General features: G+C 40.6%; 1 protein-coding gene across 1 annotated transcript in view; it reads left to right on the plus strand.

Annotated features, from left to right (window-relative positions):
• kcnh5b (potassium voltage-gated channel, subfamily H (eag-related), member 5b) overlaps nt 1-13,801 on the plus strand; it is a 117,966-nt gene that overhangs the window by 90,305 nt on the left and 13,860 nt on the right. Inside the window, exon 12 of the mRNA XM_076146686.1 lies at nt 4,634-4,830. Coding sequence (XP_076002801.1) covers nt 4,634-4,830 — 197 coding nt within the window. The remainder of the gene's footprint in view (nt 1-4,633; nt 4,831-13,801) is intronic.

Raw genomic sequence — 13,801 nt, forward strand, 5'->3', positions numbered from 1 at the left:
GAGCGATGGAGGGAGCTGATAAAGCTATGTGGAGGAAGGGAGAGGATGGTGAGGCCACTGATTTCCCTTAGGCTCGAAGTGAAGCTGTTCTCCCAGCCTGTAACACACTCTAGTCTCATTAGTTTGCAACGGCACCAGGGGGGACATAAGACGCACACACGGACTCACGGACACACACACACACACACACACACACACACACACACACATACACACACAGCACAGGCACATATACAAATGGTATTACAGTTCTTTAACTTTTCTAACTACAAGCTTTGAAAATGACTTTCCTCTTGGGGAATAAAATAATATTTGCGCACGCCGGTGTTAAGGAGCTCCACATATAAGAACCATGCTTAATCCAATCAAATCCAATTAAGTTTTATTGTCACGTACACAATCACACACACACACGATAAATGATGCCTAGCTCTAGAACAAATCTAACAAGAACATTGAAATAGAATAGAATGGAATCAATATAGCGAAATAAGTAGAAAATGACTCTATTATAAAAGATCAATTATAAATGATGTGCTAAGTCAACTGCATAGTCATTGGTTCAAGATTTTGGAACTTCAGTTAGCGGTAACACCTCCCTTTCAGCAGCAGAGAGAAGAGTTTGTTGTTGGGGTGATTAAGAACTTTGATGATCCTCTCAGCCCCCTTCCTTGTGTAAATGTCTTGTAGGGCTGACAGTTGGCATCTGATGGTGTCTTCAGCTGACCGCACCACCCTCTGCAGGGCCCGCCAGAAATTTACTGTCACTTAAACAGGTCAGGTTACATTGAATCTGTGTATTATGAACTAAACCTGATGGCTTTCACTTAAGCTTGTTTTGCCTCAAATGATGACATCATACTTTATCATAGTATCATTGGCAGAGGGTTTCAAGTTGGAAAGAGATACTAGAAAAAAAACCCTGCTAAATAATTAAATCCTTCTTTGCTCAGCTCAGAACTTATCAATCAACCCTTGTATGCTTGCTGTAAATGTGTCAGAAATTAGTTTAATTGTCAGTCCTTAGGCAGAACTGATAGCAAAACAGCGGACCACAAATTGCCAGGCCTTTATTCAGAATTCTATTAATGATTTCTGCGCTCACAGGGCAAACAGGGGGAGAGGACATTTATTCTGCAATGATGAGCTTTTTTCACGGACCAGGCAAAAACATCAACTTAAAAAAGCTGGTTTCTCTGACTCCTGATGGGGCTCCTTCCTTGGTAGGAAAGGAGAAAGAACTAATTGCTTTGCTCAGAAAAGATCCTGAAACGCCCGACTTCTTCTCATATCACTGCATTTTGCATCAAGAGCTATTGCGCGGCAAGCTGAGAGGTGGAGAGCTCAGAGCAGCTACAACTGAGCAACAACCAGATCTGAAAGTACTTGTGAAAAGAATGCAGACTCAGAGCTCTCACTGGGAATAAGTAACAATTATTTGCTATATTGTTATTGTTATTAATATTTGTGAAATGCAGACTCAGAACTCTCACTAGGAATAAGTAGCAATTGCAAACGTTATCAGTGTCATCAATGCAAAGCTATTCACTCCAGTGATCATGAAACATCAGCTTTACCAACACTTGTCATCCTTGGAAACGCAGTTGCTACACCACATTTGTTACTCAAATTGAGAATATTTGTTAAATATTCCATGATGCTTTGCAATGCATTAAAAGATTACTAGCAAGACAGCATGTTAAACAGCAGTAGTAAATACAGCGAATAAACTGGTACAAATATATGTTAATAATAATTTGTGGCCCTTGGCACGTGTTGTGGTTTAAATGTGGCCCTCTTGGCCTCTGAAGTTGAGTACCCCTGCTGTAGACAGTGTGATGCCTTTTCATCTGGTCAGCTGTCAGAAAAATGCTGAGCTGAGTGTCATGGCAACAGCTTTGAATCCAGAGTCATCCAGATGTACTTGTTTTATTTCAAGTACCGTATTTTGAAGTACAGATGCAGTGCATGTATCTAACATCTGTATTAGTTACTGAGCAGATTAAGGCTACAGATAAATTATTTCTTTATTTCCATTTTCCATTGATTTTCTTTCTTTCTTTCTTTCTTTCTTTCTTTCTTTCTTTCTTTCTTTCTTTCTTTTTTTAAAGTGAGTACAGTGGCTGGTAGACTCTTCTCAGTGTAAACACATGTTTTCTCTGCTGGGGGCATATTAGCATTGGGAATTTATGATGGCAGTTGATAAGTCAGCAGTCCAGGTGGCTGCAGTTGGTTTGACAGTGACAGTGAGAGGAATCAGTAAAATCTGAGAGCTGTTTTGTGTGTCTAAAATTTGTGTTTACAAATATACTTAAATATTACTTTTGTACATTATTAATTAAGTGTAATAACAATCAATTTGATTAGAAAATTTACATTAAATTACATTGCATTCCACGATTGTGTACTTCATCTAATTATGGTAACTGGGAATCATTATACTATCAGATCGAGTTAAGCTAAAGGCTCCAGTATACTTCAATGACTTGATGACAGAAGTAGGCGACCAGTGTAGCAGAAATTTAACACAATGTGTAGGCAGCCTTAAGCTGTGTGTAAAGCAGTCAAAAGAGGAAAGAAGAGGCTGGTGAACAAGTCATAAGACAAAGCACTGCACACAGTATTGTCCTTAAAAAGTAGTATCTTTTCTCTTTTGTGATAGATCCCTTTGGCTGTAATTGGTCCCAATATCGCAATTCTTCTGTGGGGACCCGGCACAGAGAACAGTGGATAGCTTGAATCACTGTGTGTTGAACCTTGCAATAGTTTTTCTACCTTCTTATAAAGTATACTGAAATTTAAGTTTTTACAGATAATAAATATTGTTGATTGTTCTTGATGATTGTCGTTGAAAAAGGTTTGTTCCTTTTGTGTATTTACTCCTAATGAAGCTATTTTCTCTCAGAGGTACACCACCACTACCCAAACATTCTCCTCTCTGAGCTCAGTCTGTAGTCTGGGTCTTTCACCACAGCAATAATTCACTATTGAGGTAGGAAATCACTGCTGTCCATTCTTTCTCTATCCCCGCCAGTTATTCTCCATTTCATTCTCCTCCTCCTGGCATTTGTTTTTTTTCTCCTCATATTGGATCTCTAACTGATGAAATATCTTTAACTCTACCTGTTAGACGCTGCTGGGCATAAGTGTCTTGATTGTACAATGGCAAATCAGTAGCTGGTTGCTAAGGACTTGGCCAGGTAAAATCGTTGCTATGGAAAGGAAAAGGCTCCAAGATGTCACAGAGAAAATGTGCAGTCCATACAGTGGTGTAGGAGAAATAAATCAATACTTCTGTATTTGCACTTGTCGTTGGGGAACCACCTCTCAATGGGCAAAATAGTTGATTAATTGGGAGGAAATTAATCAAACCCAATTCTATTCAATTAAGACAATTCAATCAAATAAATGTCGTATCAAAAGTAGTAACTCTCTGTCACATTGAACCTTTGCACAGTCATGTACACAGTCAAACCATGACTAATAATTAAATGTTTATTACTAAGTAAATGAACTAGCAACTGAAAGAATGCAAGGCCACTTCAGGCTCCAGGAGTTACAGGGAATTAAAATATTCAATGTATTAACTATGAAAAATACTCTTGTTGGTCGAATGAACCTAAACTTCAAGTTACTAAATGCAAAAAAAAAATTAGAAGTATGGTGCTTGGCTTGGCATAGAAAAATAAGAACCCAAAAATGTGTGAACATGTGTGTGCATCTAAGGCAGTGGTCTTAATCCAGGTCTCCACCCACCAAGTATTTAATTGAGTGGGGGATCCAATTATTTATCAAACAAAGACATTTAATTTGGTTTTGATCAGTTGTGAGTACAGCAGGGAGAGAAATATACATGAATGAGAACCACTGACCCATGGGAAAATGGGAAGATGACTGCACACACACTTGTACACATTTACATTTATGTCTCTGGACTTCATCATAGTTCTCTTCTCACTGAAGCATCTCATTGATGGCATGATTTCATATTGACCACTTCAATCCTTTGATACTCAGTTGTTGTATTTCCTGTATATCTCCCTGTATTGTTTCATCTTTTTGTAATGTGTTACTTTCACCTATGGCTTGCTATTGCCACCTCGCTGTTTGAGGAGAGGGAATGTCTCTCTGTGTTGTCTCTCCTGATGGTGGCTCAGGAGCTGTTGATGTGTTGGCCTGTAAAACCCTTTGAGACATTGCAGGTGATATTGGGCTATACAGATAAACATGACTTGGCTATGGGATTTTATTATGTCAGTTTATACATATTCAGAAGATTGACTGTTACCATATTTTAACCACGAAAGCACTCAGAGAGTGCAAACCACCGCCAGGGCCATAACACCTAAAACCTCTCTGCATGTCTGTGAATATTTCACTTTTATAATTCCCCAATAGCTGTTTGAGTTATCTAGCACACACATACAAACAGAGGCAAAAGTATAGCCTCTTTGGTGGAGGTAATAGTATATAGAACCAAGTCATACCCTTCAGCTCACTTTAAAATGTCTGATAAGTCTTCCACACATTTGTGAGTTTTGTTTCAGCTTTTATTTCTTAAAGTAGGTGTGACCTTTTTCAAACAGCATCAAGATTGAAAGCGCTGACATCTCCTCTTTGCTCTTCTCCACAGGTAAAGGGGACGTGTTCGGTGATGTGTTTTGGAAGGAAACAACCCTAGCACATGCATGTGCTAACGTTCGAGCGCTGACATATTGCGACCTGCACGTGATCAAGAGGGAAGCCCTGCTGAAGGTGTTGGAGTTTTACACAGCCTTCGCCAACTCCTTCTCCCGCAACCTCATTCTCACCTGCAACCTGCGCAAGCGGGTAAGATATCCTGCTCCATGGACCTACATGCACTGATGAAGATATTAAAAGTCAGAATTTTGGACTTGACTTGAAACAGACCAGTAGAAAACCTACCCAAGCCCACTAAATAAATGTATTTAAAAGAGCCCTGATCACATTCAACACTTTACAAATTGAGATAGAGAAGACCTAGACTGGCAGCAGCATGATGTGCCATAGAGAGCTTCTCTCTCAGCCTAGTCCTCATGTTGGTGAAAACTATTACAATAATACACAAACCGACAGTCAATAAATGGTTAAACAAACAGACCAGGAAAGGTTGTATGGGAAAAAAAACCCACCATCATATTCTAACCTTTATACAATTAACCTCACACCCACCCCACACACACACTCACAAAGACTCATACAGCAGACAAACCATTAATAAATTATCAATAAACTAAACACACGCACACACAGCGAGAACTGCCACTGAGAGAGACACCAAAAGGGCACAGGACATAATGAGGCTAGCGGTAGTGAATGTATAATTGATGGTGTTCACGGCACGCTGAGAAGGAGACCTATGGAGCAGAGTGAATATAAAGTATGATAAACAACTTGGGGACAAGTAAACAACAACAGACAGAAAAAAAAGAAGAAAGGAAGTCTGAGGGAAGGAGAGAAATTATCAGGCGGCGCCACCCTTATTTTAAATACTGCAAATGTGTGTTTGTACGGGATGTTGTTTGTACTTTTATACTCAATTTTTCTCAGTAGAACCCAGGGAGGAGCAAAATACTTAAAAAAATGGATAATGTGTCCACATCTAGTCGTGTAAGTGTGGCTTAGACAGCAAAAATGTTCCCAAAATGTCTGAATTGAATTGAACTGAAATTTGTCTCATAGTTTAATTACACAATTAACCATTATGAAAGGAACTACTCTCCAGGATGAGTCATTTTACTTTCAATTTTATTACTGCTTTGCTGCATTTATTTTATTTTAATTTAATCCTCACTGTTGAGACTGCATAGTGCTGACAGTCAGAACTCAAACTCAACTTTTTTTCCCCACACACCAATTTTCATGGTGTACAATTTGATTGGTAATGAGGTCTTCCACACAAACCTCTAGCTCCCCTCCACCAAATTATAAACCATGTGCATTTCATTTGATAGAATTCTACACAAAGCATTTGGGAGTTTCCCTGACTGAATGTGTATCTGAGATGATCCTAAGTAGTGCTCTAGCTATGTTTGTTGAATGGATGCTCTCTGCTGTGTGTAGCAGGGATTTGACCAAGTGGCACTTGGAGCAAATTGGCCTTGTAACCCAGGCATGGCTCTTGCTCTTCAGTCAGGTCTATTCTTTCTGGCGTGTGTGGTAGCTGCTGGAGCTTCACAATGATGAAGATAAACACTTCTGCCTGGAGAAGCGGCCGGTGAGACTACGAGCGTAGCAGAATGTGTGTCGACCCTAACGCACCCTGTCACTCATGCGATAAGGGTCACTCACCAAGCTGCCTCCCCAAGCATTTTCCTACCTCTCTCTATTTACACTCACTCCTCCTTTTGTCTTTGTTTTAGCTCTCTGTTTTCATCTCACTCTTTCCTTCTAAATGTTTATTTATATCCAAAGAAACCTGAGTGCCGCATGCTCATGTATCTTTACTGTAGAAGTGGGTGAAGTCATACAGAGTTTCAGTCTGGTTCAATATTTTTATCATATCCTCAGTTAAAATGGGATTTGATACCCATGTGAAATGTGTTGTCTTGTGTTATTTTCATTGTGAAATAAGATGTTTTTTAAAACGTATGTGGTTTCCACATTTCAAAGCATTATTTAAATGACTGACAGGGGGATTATTAACAGTGATAAATCGATTCCAAAAAATAAAACAATAGATTACATTTATATTGAGGGATTTATCCAAAGTGACATACATGCAAGATTTAAATTCAACACAAACACGCACAGATCTAATCCGGAGAGAAAAACAAGAGTAAGTGGCACAGAGTTTCTAATCGTACAACAGGACACAGGTGCCAAGAGGCAGAGCCTGGGGGCAGATATGGATATAGAGGGAGAGCATTTTCTATTTCTTTTCTTTAAAAAAATTGATAGACATTAGTTCTGGGAGAGTTGGATTTTTTATACACAGGGACAGACTTAGCAGATCAAATGGGGTTTGAAAGAGATTTAGGTCCTCGTTTAGGTTTTGGCACCATGTGCCACTGGTTGGCAGAGCTGAGGGAGCGTGAGGGAGCACAAACCTAAAATAGAGAACTCAGATAAATGGTACCATATTGGACAATGCTGTTTTGGTGCGCATGGAGGACTGAACAGTGGAGACATGCTGTTTTGGGCTTGTTGTAATGGGCTGACGGCACATGCCGGTAGACCTGCCAGTAAGGCATTACTGTAGTCAAGATGTAAGATGACAAGAGCCTGAACCAGGAGCTTTGCTGCATACATTTTCCTTCTTTCATACAAGAATGAAGTAACATACTTTGAAGGTTCGTTGATTATAATTAATTGTGACACCCAAGTTCAATGCAGACTTTGTGGGATCAACTTCAGAGAAGTAGTGGGTATTAAGTGGGATGACGAGGCATTCAATCTATGATAGGTTGAGTTGAAGGTGCCAGTCTTTCATCCAGGCAGAAATATCAATGAGGCATGCTGATATTGGTGCTGAGACTGTACATTCTTCTGGGGACAGGAAAAGTTCTGTGTTCCAGCATGGGAATAGCAGGAGAAGCCATGAGTGGGTGATTGCGCCAAGTGAGTTGGTGTATCTAGAAAAGAGAAGGGGTCCAAGCATTGAACGTTGAGGTACCCTGCGGACAAGCAGTGCGATTTAAACACTTCAACCCATTAACCTCTAAAAGATCTCCCTGATAGATAGGAGACAAACCAGCTGAGAGTCGACTCTCAGAGATCAAGTTCAGAGTGTGCGGGGAGGAGAATTTATCGACTGACTGTGTGAAAGGCCACAGTCAAGCAGCATGAGAACTGAAGATCTCTGATCGTAGGGTGTCCGCAACATACAAGAGGGCTGTTTCAGTGCTGGACCTTGGTTGAAGCTGGACTGGTTCTTCTCAGACAGGACATTTGAGAACTGATTAAAGACTCGGACTCTTGCATTTTGGACAGAAAGGGAAGTAACAAAACCAGCCTGTAATTCTGCTTTTTGAGTAGGAGGATGACCCATGTTTGGTTGAACGTGGTAGGGAATACCCTTGTTGTGAGTGAGGCATTGATAATGTGTGCCACTGCAGGGATAAGTGTGGGAGAAATGGCAGTGGACAGGTTGTTGGATGGGAGTCATTTAAATTTGTTTTATGTCGAATATAGAATGACATGAGAGAGGTCCTGTTAGCTCGGTGGGTTAAATAGAGTAGGGCAGGTTCTGAGAACTGATTGACTGATGCCAGATATGTTACTCTCAGATGGTGTCAGGGAGCCATGGGCAAGAAGGGCTGTGACAAGCAAGCCTGGAGCAGGGGGGACAAAGTCTGTTGATTGAGGCGGTTAGAGAAGACCAAAGTATGTCTGTTGCCTCTTTGAGGAGAAGTAAGGTACTCAATATGAGGAAGCATTGTACCTGAGACCTCATCGGATTGCTGAGACAGCGTTAGGGACCTGAGTTTTCTTCCAAAGTAGTTTCTTTCTTCTAGAAGAGTGGGGAAGGAGTGTTGAGGTAAGGAAACTATGCACTGGATAAAGTAGTGGTCTGACAGATGTAAAGGGGTGACAGTCAGATCTGCTGTGGAGCAGTTTTGTGTTAAGTGTAAAGTGTAGTGTTTTACCATCTTTGTGTGTGCGTGCGCCAAGCATATCTGATATAGGTCAAATGATAAAACAGAAAGAAAGTCAGCTAGTTTTGATTTTCTAAGTGGCCATTCACCGATGACTTTTAATGGGGTACCATCTCCAGGAATGGTCGTCAGCAACATGTCCAGTTCATCCACAAAGTTCCCCAGCTGGCTTTGTGGGCGTTACTTACAGTTTTACAGGCATGGTAGCCATGATTGCATGGTGGTAAAATGTCCAATCCTTGAACATGTGGGCACCAGTACCACCTCTCCGTCCTACCTAACGGTGTGTGGGAGAAGGTGAAGTTAGATGAGAGTGAAGCTTTGTTTTCTGGATGGATCCAGGTCAGTACCTGTACGTACATTATATTGCGCAGCAAAGACGAAACATTTGGTTTTGTTTACAGCTGCCTGGCGATTCCACAAGCCCAATGTAGAAGAGGTAGAAGTAGAGGAGGCCTTTCTAAGAGAATAGAGGTTCCCAGGATTAAATTGTCTTTTGTGAGTCATACATATCATGCCAAAATCAATGCACATCCCACATTCGCGGCGTAATGGCTAAATGATCATGCCACGCAGTAAAAGTGCCATTTCAGAATTTCATCTTTAAGATGTAATGTTTAAAAATGTAAGTTTAATTCCATTAGATTTGATTTTAAAACTATCAGGGATAAAAGCAGCTGTTTCAGTCAGTCACGGAAGCCTCCTGTTGATGCCAGCACAGTTCTCCGTACTGCTGTGTGATTACGGCCAAGTCTGCAGTTTAGGTGTCAAGGGAAATGCTGAGATGCTGAAAGCCAAGTGAATCCAGAAATGAGGTAGATCTGCTGATATTAAGCATTTCTGATATTTATAGATGCTTGACCCCTTGGAGTTATTGCTCATTTTGAGTTTCTGATGACAAAAACGGGCTGTTGAATATTATCTGTCCAAATGCTGTAAATTGAAATACAGACATCCAAAAAGCCTCAAACAGAAAGTGATCCATTTTAAGGAGCCTAGGAGGAAACCATGACGCAATGCAAGTGAGATTCCCCTCTTTCCATGCTGCAGTAAACCCACCAGCCAACAATCCCTGTACTTGAACTCTTATATTTTTATATTCACAAAGTGCAACGTTTTAGGGAGGGTATCAAAGGAAAAATCAATAAACAAAACAGATCTCAAAACCTAAGTTTACCTGCAGGGCAATAAGGAAACGGATGGGACCTATCTCAGAGTCAGAAAACAAACAAAGTCAGAAAACAAAGAAAACATCCAAATCAAAATCTGATCGAAAGGCTGTAGACCAGGGGTCTCCAACCTTTTTGCCTCGGAGAGCTACTTTAACAAAATAAAAGTGTCCGAGAGCTACTCGTGTTTTACATTATTTGTAACATTCATCCACATGGCCGATTCGCCACCCAAACCAGCTGAATAAGTGTCTTTTGTGTATACATTTACAAAATGTTGATATCCAACACTCACACTCACATTTTGTATCAAAATGCACTTCAATTCAGCAACATGAGCTTGTTTTTTTCTGTATACATTTTCAGTGTCAAGCTCACACCAATAATTTACATCACATTAATCTCAATGATTAATATGATGTGTTAATATTAATAAAAACAATATTATTACTTATTTTACTTTATTTTCCTAATACTATACCTTTCATATTTCTCATCATATCTCTGTCCACATATCACTGTCACAATTTTCCTTCACTTTCCCTGTAATTCAGGGAATAACATGTAGTTCCCATATCATCTGTACTTCACATGCATTCAGTCTGTTCTGATGTTAGTTAGATGACAGAGAGTATGGTACTTTCATGAGGAATTGAAATAGTTTTGGAATGTCCTTGCAGTGAAGCACGTTCTTTGTCGTACAGTTTTCCTGTTTGGAAGAACACACACTGGATTGAGAGCCTGGGTGGAGCTTCTTTTTTCTTCCAACTGAACTGTTGGATGCACAGTTCTCATGTCTGTGAAGGTTTTTTGTGGACCCTGCTCGACATGACAGCTTACTTCTGCAAATTCTGCGTTCTGCCTTTATGTTGTCACAATTGTTAAAATGCATCGAAATGCTGCTTTTCCCCCCAGCTGTCACTCATCTTTCCGCGCACTGCAGACCGAGACCATTCTGTCTTGTATTAAGTTGCAGAAAAAATGACCACGGCTCTCGGACGGTAGCCGGCTTCCATCGTTCACCTAAAAGAGCTAAAAGAGATGATGTGGGAACTACGGGGAATTCCTTCGAGCCGGTGCGTTCGCTAACGCCACATGACGCCCTGCTGGCAGCCTGAAAATCCCATGAAAAGTTGCCGTGGACTTTAGTGGAGTGGCGCTCCACAGACGCGTTCGCACAGCAACTGAGACAGGCGCACACTTGCCATTCACATTCGTAATTTGTTTCCCTTTTATCGGGGCTGTTTGCGGGGCGGTCATCCTCAAATCCGACGTGCGCTTGTGGCCAGATGTTACGGTGTCATGTGACCAAACATGACAGCTGCGTCATTTGTTGGACTGACAGCTGATTGGCTTATAATCGTTTTGTAACAAAAGGAGGCGGGATGTTTGTGAATTTGATTGGATAGAAATTTAAATAGCTTTACCAAGTGACGACGTGTTGTCAAATGTACGTATTCTTTGAACCTTTCGGGAGCAACTCTGAAACGCTTGGGGAGCGACTGGTCGCTCGCCAGCGACGTGTTGGTGACCCCTGCTATAGATCTATGAAGTAAGAAAGAAATGCCATCTCTGATCAGACTTATCAGTGTGGTCCCTCATAGTGTACTTGATTTTCTTGAGTTTAAGAAAATACATTGTATATATCAGCCATTGCGAAATAGAGGGAGGGGTAAGGGATTTCCAATGCAGGAGAAGGCGGCGTCTAGCAAGCGGAGAGGTGAACATGATCATATCCGATTGTGAGGTGTTAAATTGGAGTGAGTCAGATGGGGTAGCGAAGATGGCAATATGAGGGGAGGGTTGAACCTGCATTCCGAATATGGTAGACAACGTGTTGAAGTAACCGGACTAGTAGTTGTGGAGCCTGGGGCAGAGAAAAAACACGTGGCTGAGGTTACAGTGAGGCTTCAAACATCTATTACATTTGTCCCCTACTTCTGTGTACATTTCGGCCAATCTGGATTTGGAGAAATGGACCCTTTGTACGACCTTAAACTGGATGAGAGCGAGACAAGCAACAGGATGAGGCAGTATGTAGATTGCGTATGACTTTGTCCCACCAGTCTATGTCTAGATGGAGTTCAAGCTCAGTCTCCCAGGTAGACACTGTTTTAGAATTTGATAGGTCCCCAAGGTCCAGAATGCGGTGAGAGTGCTACATTTTAAATCTAAACCTACAAACAGACCGGTACCAAAACAAGAATATCAAATCTATCCAGACACCCAGACAAGTTGCCAATGTAATAAATGGACTGATTGTGTCTGGTTGTATTGGTCTTGATACTAGTATACTAGAGACTTATAAAACACCTTTTGTAAGTCTGGGTTAGCTGCTGTTTTTTCTTGTAGGTAAATTTTATACCATATAATTCTCACTTTATCTCATAGTACTGAAAATATGTGGTGTGTTGAAAGAACTCTCATGATGTGAGATAGACACACTTTTACATGTGTTTTTGTGACAGATTCATTGTAGATGTATGATAATGAAGAGATGTGACAGATTGCGAGGCTGCAATGTGATCCCAAGGGTTTACAGTAGTAAAACAGCAAACCAAAAATCATCAGGCATCGTATTATGTAAGTACACTGTAATAGTGCACCTTTTTTTACTACTCACCCAGGGCTGTTAAATACCTCTTTAGCTGTCTGAATGAGATATATCTCCTTACAGAAAAAAGTTGCAGTTGTGCTATTTCAGTGTTTTTGCTTTGGGCCGCTGGCAGGGCTCGTTGTTCTGTCCAGCCTCAGCAGCGTTCACGTTTCTGTCTTGTAACCGTGGAAATGCTAATGACTATTTATCACAGTCACATTTGTAAAGTTCTGTAAACATATACGAATTTGCGTGTGATACTGCTGCAAGCCAGTAATTGGTTTGGCGTATTTACTGTTGTAGATTCTCGCAGTAGGAAACCACACAGAACGCACAGAAGCATTTACAGCACAGCAGAACATATATATTACTGTACTTTTAGACTTTAACCACACAAATTATACATTACATATAGCCAGTATAATATGCATACAGTGGTGGCTAGGAAAACACAAAATACACACACAAATTTCTCTGAAATTAGTTGACATTGGCATTTCCTTTTGTCTGAGCCGCTCCTCTTACTTACTAGCTGCCTTATGAGCTCCTGAAAAATGGCACTTCAACCAAAACTGGACTTACCTTCACTACATTATCTCTGATTCTATATTTGTCTCATCACGTTTTGTGTCCTATCATGTTGTGTCATGTCATGTCACGTCTCATCTTGTCTCTTTAAATGGAACTCCTTTATCTAACATAATTGCCATAAAGTTTCTGTGTGATAACGACTCTCGGCAAATTAGCAGATTCAGATTTCATTAGGCTGCCGTTTGCCAACCTCCTGTGCTAATTACGCAGACCCCCAGCAGAGAGTACAGATCTGCTCTAGAGGGAACTGACTGAAGTTCAGTCATTTCATTTCATCTTTTTTGTATTAATGTTTTTATGCCTAATTGCTGAATCCTACAAAAAAAAAAAGTGATGGTGAAGTAAGAAGTGATTTTTATTGGTGCTGTTGAGCGGCAGATATAGAATCTGCAGGAAGCTTTTTGCTGAGCTTTTAGGGACAGCTTGTGTGCTGGGAGGGACGAGGGAACAGATTCAGGGCTGAAGCCTGCAGACAGGGAGGCTTTTACCAGCTTCATGTTGGATTATTCATGTGACGTTAATAATGGCAAACTGGTTCAGAGGATGTGTGTGTGTCTGTAAACATTTTCACTCACACCATGTAACCATGTGTATTGATGCATATAAACAGCAGAGGATGGAGTTTAAGGTTTAAAACTGTGTGCTAAACTAGAACGGCGTGAACAAATCATCAACTTGTGGTTGTCCGTTCAAATAGTCCTCTATTTTAATTTGCGTTCAAGTAAATTTTCCAGCAGACAAGGTGCAACATGTTAGAGCTGCTCAGACATAACTTTGAGTCTTGTAAGATAACTATTTAAAAAGAATGGAAATGTATCATGTCAATT

The sequence above is a fragment of the Genypterus blacodes genome, unplaced genomic scaffold, assembly GCF_046128005.1.
Source record: "Genypterus blacodes isolate CSIRO-AG114 ecotype Tasmania unplaced genomic scaffold, CSIRO-AGI_Gbla_v1 ptg000033l_1, whole genome shotgun sequence".
NCBI lineage: Eukaryota > Metazoa > Chordata > Actinopteri > Ophidiiformes > Ophidiidae > Genypterus > Genypterus blacodes.